Source organism: Vipera berus, assembly GCF_964194415.1.
Source record: "Vipera berus genome assembly, chromosome: 3".
Classification (NCBI taxonomy): Eukaryota; Metazoa; Chordata; class Lepidosauria; order Squamata; family Viperidae; genus Vipera; species Vipera berus.
Window position 1 is genome coordinate 118,107,796 of NC_138204.1, and position 8,374 is coordinate 118,116,169.

The 8,374-nt window shown below is 45.8% G+C and overlaps 1 protein-coding gene across 1 annotated transcript; it reads right to left on the bottom strand.

Annotated features, from left to right (window-relative positions):
• Positions 1-6,816: 6,816 nt before the first annotated feature.
• On the bottom strand, positions 6,817-7,466 carry LOC308665820 (translationally-controlled tumor protein homolog). The gene has a single exon (XM_081324077.1). It carries the CDS (start codon positions 7,435-7,437, stop codon positions 6,922-6,924), a length of 516 nt encoding a protein of 171 aa, XP_081180203.1. The 5' UTR covers positions 7,438-7,466; the 3' UTR covers positions 6,817-6,921.
• Positions 7,467-8,374: the final 908 nt, after the last annotated feature.

Genomic DNA, 8,374 nt, shown 5'->3' on the forward strand with positions numbered 1-8,374 from the left:
TATTCCTACTACTACTATTACTACTACTACTACTTCAGGAGTAAAAAGTTGCAGAAAAAAATTCTCTCCTTACTAGCTTAGTTCCTCTACTCTTCCATCTGGAGCCAAGGTAAGATTTTAAAAAGGGATATTGGTTGGAAGGCAGAGGGAGAGTTTAGTTTTAGCATCTAAAAAAAGGGGGGGGGAAATCAGCGAGTACATCCCAACCAGCTTTTTATGTTTTTGTTATTGAAGAAATATGGGGGAGGGGGAGGGGTTCTGGGGTGGGTTGGGGAGGGGATAATATTGTAACTTCAATAAAAATTTTCAATAAAAAAAAAGAAATATGGCTTTCTGGGGGAAGGTGGGGAGGGCGTTAAGGAAGGAAAGGGTTTTTGGAAGCTCGTCCTGAAGCTGCCTTTTGTGCAAGGGGCCTTTTCTCAAAGCCTAGAGAGGCAGCTTTGTTGCCTCCCCGTAGACAGCTGATGGGCGAACACCAAAAGCTCCAAAGGGCTAGGGAACTAGTCCCAGAACAAAACGGAGACCTGCCGTTTGGTTTGGGAGGCGCCCAAACCTCTCCAAACGTCGGCAGGTCTGCGCGGAGGAACGGGCGTGTTTCCTCGCCTGCTGGGCGCCGCGATTTGCCCGGGGAACGCGCGGGCCCCGAATAGCAGCGTGGAGTGAGGAAGCGGACAGCCAGGGCTTCCCCGAGAGCCTCGGCCACACAGGGTATTCCTGTGTATTCAGGCTTGCAAAATGGCGGATCGAGCCTCTGCTGGCGGCAGAGGCTTGCAGAGCGCGGATCCAGCCTCCGAGGCATGCAGAACGGCGGATCGGCTTATACTCGAGTCAACAACTTTTCCCAGTTTTGGGGGGTGAAATTGGGGGTCTCGGCTTATACTCGAGTCGGCTTATACTCAAGTATATACGGTAAGTGGGGGATTGTTCTTAAGGACAGGCATCAAGTAGCTGGGGAATTTGCCTCGTCAGAAGAGCCATTTCTCTTCTTGCAGGGATCTTTTCACAAAGAGGCCTCTAACTGTAATGCTCCATGGCCAGAATTGTCGAGACAAAAAGTGGTTTTACAGGGTCCTTTGCTTGAAATGCCACCCCAAAGCTTCCTCCTTCCGAAAAGGCTGGGATGTAAGAAGCTGGGAATGGCCATCGGGAGGATGGCTCCAGAGGCCTAGAGAAGAAAGTAGCCTAAATTGCATATTTTGGCCACGAGATTCCAGAGAATAGAAATTCTTAGCAAATGTTCCTTTTTTCCTGAATTCGACAGGACTTTGAGGGACATAGCTGATGATATTTCTCTGCTGTTTGGAGTCAGCTTCTCTACTGTGGGAGCTATCATCCTAGGATCAATGTACACAGCAAACGTAAGATTGTTAAACTTTGAGTCCCACCACTCCTCTTGGTAGTCCCGTCCTCATATAACCCTCCCTCTTGGGAGAAAAGGGCAGGAAGGCAGGGTTTTTTTCCCCTTTTGTTCCACTTGACAGTGGACTAGGGAATCCCTGGACTGGATGTCTTGCTGCTTAATACTTGTGTCGATGGGCCAAGGGAAGACGGCGAATGACTCTGCAAGAGACTTTGGCAACAGTACGATGGAATTCTGTCTCTGTCAGCTCATTGAAGCCCAGCAGGTGTTTCCACAAATTCAGCCTTCAGGTGTTCTCATTTTGTTGATAGACACAGGTTTCCTTTCCATTTGCCACCTTCTTTCCTTAACTTGTGTCACATTTTTCCCCATTCAGGTGACCTAATTGTAGAAGATCTATAACTTCCTCCCCCTGGAGGATGGATGAAAGGAAAGTCCCTTCGTTTTGTTTCATCTACAACTTTCAATTATTACACATAAATGTTGTATTTGATCTGTTCTACTATTCTGATCTTAAAATACAATAAATCCTGATATTAAGTGTTTTGATACTTGGACCATCCTCCTCACTTCAAGAAGGGATTTTTCTGCTATTGAACTCCGCCTTTGGTTTTTGAAGATGGAGCTGAGGTCACACGTGTTGTGGTCAAACTGTGGTCAGTTTTAGTATGCTGCAGCAGGTTGGTGGTGTGGAGGGTTGGACTAAGCGATGCTTGAGTTTCTGAAAATCTGGGTTTTTCTTCTATAGAGTATGTGTTTGATGCTGCTTTTTAACATAAGATTTGTCTCTCGTTAGACTGTGTAGCAGCTTGGGACAGAATTGTACATGATGCCTGGAACTCATGTGGTTTCTTCAACAGTTGCTGGCTGGACCATCATCTCCCCAGGCTGGACGAAGGATTAAAGACACTGCGAATCCATGGACTCCACGGACAGATGGACTAGGCATGGTGACAAAGTGGTTTTTTTTAAAAAAACAGTCCTGCAATTATACAAAGAAAAAAGGCCTTTAATGTCTAATGGAAGAATTACTAAGGAAAAATAAAGATAGAAATCAGGATTCACTTTCTAGGTAAATATATTTCACCACAAGGAAAACAGATTATTTCTATGATCCTAGTGATCTATATGGTCTCAATAAACCTAAAGAATACTTCACAAGAATTAATAAAGTGATTATTTGTAAAAATGTAAGAACAAGGGTTTTAAATTTGGTAGGGAGGTGTCAGAACTTTCAGGATCCCCCTGTGTGGTGATCGAAATTCAGGCACTTGGCAACTGGCATGTATTTATAACAATTGCACTTTCCTCGGGTCATGTGATCACCATTTGTAATTTTCCATCCTGCTTCTGACAAGCAAAATCAAAGGGGAAGCCAGATTCGCTTAACCACCACCTGGTACACTTAACAACCGTGGTCAAAAAGCAGTTAACATGTTTGTTAACTGCTCCTTTGGTGGAAAATCAGGTCTCATTAATAACTTTACACCCATATAACTTTGAAATAAATAGAAAATATTTGTAGCTTGAGTTTTAGATTTTAGCTGTTTTAATATAATTCCTGAAAGTTTTGTTACCAAGCTAGGTAACATCAGCAGCAGGATTTTCTTGTCCTACTCTCTTTAGCTCATAAGCATCTGACCAGACTGGCACACAAGATGCTTATGAGCTAGAGAAGAGGACAAGAAAATCCTGCTGATGATGTTACCTAGTTTGGTTATGAAACATTCAAGAATTATATTAAAACAAGCTTGGGGAACAAACCACAGCTAAAACACAAGGTGGGTGAGGACATCTTAGTGCTTTATCTAGAAGTGAGACTTCCTGCTGTCCTCCTTTCCACCACATCACCCCAAGAAAAGACCCAGGGGCCAATGGTGCAGGAAAAGACATTCTGAGCAAGTAATGATTGACTTGGATCTCTGCTGTGCTTAATCTGAATTTTACAGATCTAACAGATCCGCTGTGATCTACTGCAGGGCTTTTCAACCAGTGGTACGGGTACCACCTGTGGTACATTGGCACCTGGCAGGTGGTACGTGACCATCCTAGAAAAGTGGTAGTGGGGGAGGGGAATGAGCTGAACCAGTGGCAGCACTGCACGAGGCTGAGCGAGAGACGGCTGGAGCTGCAGGGCTGTCAGGGCTCAGTGGAAGCGCCAGGATCAGCACCAGGCTCCAGATGGAGCTCAGCACTTATCCTGGAGCTTCTGAGCCCAGAAGAAGCGCCGATCAGCTGGAATGTTGCAGCATCTCCAGGGTCTTGTGATTTACATTCAGATGCTTGGCAACTGATTCATATTTATGATGGTCACAGTGTCCCAGGGTCATGTGAAGTGGGCAAAATCTGCTGCAACCACCCAGCAGACGGGAGGAATAAAAACCAAACAACCCCCCACCCGGTGCCAATCGTCAACAGAAATGCTCACAACAATGAAAACCTTGGACAGGAGGAAGAGCGCTGCCGGGGAGGCAGGCAGGCAGGCGTCTTGCTCGGCTGTAGCTTGGAGGGCACTTTTTTCAGTGCCATTGTAAGTTTGAACAGTCACTAAGTGAACTGTTGTAAGTCAAGGACTACCTGTACTGCATCACTTTTTTCCTTCCTTTTTTGATCATCAAGTTTTTGACACCTTGCTAGGCAACTGGTGGTACTCGGATGTTGCCATATCCTAAAAGCGGTACAATGGGTGAAAAGGTTGAAAAGCTCTGATCTATTGTATTATCTTTTTGGATGTGTTTCCTTACCATGATCATTGTCACCTTCAAACAAGGAGGGAGCTCCTCATGCGTTTGCCTTCGTTTTCCAAAGCTGGCCCCTTTAAGGAAAAGGTGGAAGAGTTAGGATCAGAAAAGGAGGCGAGGTTGTCGTGCAGGAATACAATCTACTTTGAAGGCTAATCCACCTGGAGCTCCTCCATTTCCATCTTTGCCATCGTTTCGCTCCCTAGAGATGAAAATGGACAATCTGGAACTTCAACTGGAAGCCACGAACAAAGGAGCCTATATCGGAGGTGGTGGCCCTTTTGAGAGCTGTATGCAACAAAATTTCATTTTGATGTACGCCGATTGGTGTACATTCAAAGTGACAATAAAGTTGTTGTTATTGTTACAGTCCGAAGATAGCCCTGTTGAGGGAACCCTATAAAACGGCACAGGGAAACGTGTGGTGACATTTTGTATTTTGTCATAATCTTTCATCTAGCCATGGACAGATGCTACGGATGCACCCTCCTATACCCCACAGCCTGTGTATTTTTCCATAGGAAGGGTTACAAGCGTAATGGGAGATCCTCTCAGGCAAAGATGTTGAGACTCTGGAAAGAGTACAGAGAAGAGCAACAAAGATGATCAGGGGACTGGAGGCTAAAACATATAAGGAACGGCTGCTGGAATTGGGTATGTCTAGTTTAATGAAGAGAAAGGTGAGGAGTGACGTGATAGCAGTCTTCCAATATCTCAGGGGCTGCCACAAAGAAGGAGTCAAGCTATTCTCCAAAGTGCCCGAAGGCAGGACAAGAAGCAACAGATGCAAACTAATCAAGGAGAGAAGCAACCTTGAACTAAGGAGAAATTTCCTGACAGTCAGAACAATTAACCAGTGGAACAACCTGCCTCCAACACTGGAAGTTTTTAAGAAGAGACTGGACAGCCATTTGTCTCAAATTGTATAGGATTTCCTGCCTGAGCAGGGGGTTGGACTAGATGACCTCCACGGTCCCTTCCAACTTTACTATTATGATTATGACTAAACGAAGGGGGGGGGAATGGTAGGTGAAAGATGACGGCAAGGCCCTCTCCTCCGATGCTCCCATGAGAGCTGGGCACACGGAATGTCCTTAAACTGCACACGGGAGGATCAAAGGTTCTCCTGCTTGAGCGGGGGATTCTCTGTGACGGTTGCAAAATAAATGGGAGGGGCTGTTGGCCTTTCTCTCTCCCTCCTCCCCCCACCCAATCAGGTTGTAAAACTCACCTCCACCCCTCAGTCCGCCAACCTCTCTCCCTTTGGGAAACCATCCTTGACTCCAGGCCGAAGAGAAGAGGAGAAGCCAAAAGAAAATCTTTGCGGTTTTTTCCCCTCCCTTGAAATGGAGATTAAAAAAAAGAATCACCTCAGGCTAGAGACTTGAGCCACAAAATGGAGGACGCTGGGTCTTTGCCAGCTTTAGCTTTCCTTCTCACTGCCTGTGAAGGACAGCTAGGAGTTAAAGGTCAGACAGTAGACTGCCCCTACAGGCAGCATGCAGAACAGCTAAAATGTGGAAAGACCCATTGAGGGAGGATCCTGGGTGCCGATTCTGGGAGTTGAAGTGCACACATCTTCAAATTGCTAAGGTTGAGAAACGTGCTCTACTAGGTAGTTAGACAGATGATCTCTTAAGATCCCTTTAAGCTCCATTGTTCTCATCACTTAGTTTTTGTGTTACAATAATAACAAGGCCGGGCTTTGCTTAGTCAAAACAAACTCAACTAATTGCACCCCCTGCCCCTACTGTCAAAACACACACACACACCATCAGAAAGTCCCCTTGAAATTCCACCCCTCCCCAAAGGACCCACTGAAAGTATCTCCTCTCCAGCCAAGGAAACTGCCAGCAAAGAGGAGAGAGAGTGGGCAACTCCCTTGATTTAGGTGGGGGTGACTTGGGTCCCCCTGTGGATGAACTTGGCTTTGGCTTGCTCCCAAACCAGCCACTCAGCCATGCAAGAGAGCCTAAAGCCGGTCAGCAAAAGCAACCAGTGTATACGGAGGTAGCTGCAACCTGTAGGATGAGGCCTGCTTTTCCATCCAACTACCCAAGGAACTTGCAGGATTTGGCCTCTCATCCAACTTCAGAACCCAGCAGCACCCAACTTTATTTCCCACAAACACAATTTTCCTTTTGCAGAGGAACTCATGGTATTACTTCTTGCTGAGGCAGGACATAAAGTGAGACAGGACATAAAGTGAAGGCAGGACATAAAAGTGAGGCATAAAGAAAACGTGTGTATTAGTTAGAAAAGAACAAGGAAATGGAAAATGCCAAACCATGAGTTCATCTGTCTGTCACATCTATTTAGTCAAGCATAGAGCTGTGATACATCTAACCTTAGGGAACACCTGTGACCAGCATCAACTTCCCTCCGCCCAGTACGCTCCCACAGAGAGGGCCTCCTCAGGGTGCCGCCGTTCGGAGAATGCCGTTTGGTGGCCCCCAGGGGGAGGGCGTTCTCTGTGGCTGCGCCTGACCTGTGGAACCATTTACCGGTTGAGCTCCGGATGGCTCCCGACCTTCGCTCCTTCTGACGTGACCTAAAAACCCATCTGTTTGAACAATCCGGCCTGGTCTGATGGGTTTTGTTTTAATTATTGTTTTAATGTAATTTATCTTCTGCATTTGGGCACTAGGGTTTAATTTATTTTCAATTTCTGTATTTGGGCATTTTGATATTTATGTCCCTGTTCACCCCCCTGAGTCCTTCGGGAGAAGGGCAGTATACAAATCAAATAAATAAATAAATAAATAAATAAATAAATACATAAATAAATAAATAAATAAATAAATAACCACATATGTCTCGTTAGCATTTCTCCATCTCTAATCCATCCTTAAAGAAAATCATATAGGGGGTCACGCCATCTTTGCGGAAGTCCAGTAGCCCCACCATGCCATCTGGATTCATGTTCCCTCCTACAAAAAACTGATAATTTTTGAAGTTTCCCTGGATGTGCTTGACTTGTTCAGCTGCCCCTGTCATAAAAGGCTTTACTCTCTCTGGCTTGGTCTCCTCAAGTCTGGCTTTGATTGATTTCATGTAGTCCTTGATGTACTTTTTGTAACTCTCCTTGGTGAAAGAGGTTTCCTGAAGGTGGTGATTCATGAAAATGTCAACCCCGGTGATGACCGTGGCCTCCGTGCCGTCTCCCTCGGGGCCTTCGGCAAAGGCATTTCCACCAATCAGAGCGTCATCAATTTCGCCCTCTTTCTGGCTGACCATCTTCCCTTCCACTTCCAGGCAGAGGCCGTTGGCAACTTCTGTGATTTTGTAGATATCCGAGAACATCTCATCTTGGCTGAAGTCACGGTAGATGATCATGGCTGAGGCGGCAGGCTGGCAGGCGGCGGCAGCGGCCAGCAGTGTCAGGTGGAAGAGCGCTAGGACTGCTTCACAAAATATATTAAATGTGGTCCAAACCAAACAAACCATTATATGTGTTAATATAAAAGGTAAAGGTTCCCCCACACATGCGTGCTAGTCGTTTCTGACGCTAGGGGCCAGTGCTCAACAACTTAATTTCAACAAGTTAAGAACAGGTTTTACTTCTGAGTGGATGGTTAGATTTAGAATAGAATAGAGCTGGAATCCCCTTCATGGATTACTGCCTTGTCGTGGCGAAGGGGCTTGCGTAATTCAATGAAGCTATGAGCTATGCCGTGCAGGGCCACCCAAGACGGAAAGGTCATAGCAGAGAGTTCTGACAAAATGTGATCCACTGGAGAAGGAAATGGCAAACCACTCCAGTATCTTTGCCATGAAAACCCTATGGACAGTACCAAAAGGCAAAACGATATGATGCTGGAAGATGAGCCCCTCAGGTCCGAAGGCATCCAATATGCTACTGGGGAAGAGCAGAGGGCTAGTACTAGTAGTGCCAGAAAGAATGAAGCGACTGGGCCAAAGCCGAAAGGACGCTCAGCTGTGGATGTGTCTGGTGGTGAAAGGAAAGTCCGATGCTGTAAAGATTTTTTCTCCGTAGGAACCTGGAATGTAAGATCCATGAATCAAGGAAAGCTGGACGTGGTCAAACAAGAGATGACAAGACTAAACATTGACATCTTAGGTATCAGCGAACTAAAATGGACAGGAATGGGTGAATTTAATTCAGATGACCATCAGGTATACTACTGCGGGCAAGAATCCCTCAGAAGAAATGGAGTAGCCTTCATAGTCAATAAAAGAGTAGGAAAAGCAATACTGGGATACAATCCTCAAAATGACAGAATGATCTCAGTTCGAATCCAAGGCAAACCAT

Bases quoted from the DNA above. Each gene is read 5' to 3' on its own strand.
- LOC308665820 (XM_081324077.1), bottom strand. From the start codon at position 7,437: ATGATCATCTACCGTGACTTCAGCCAAGATGAGATGTTCTCGGATATC.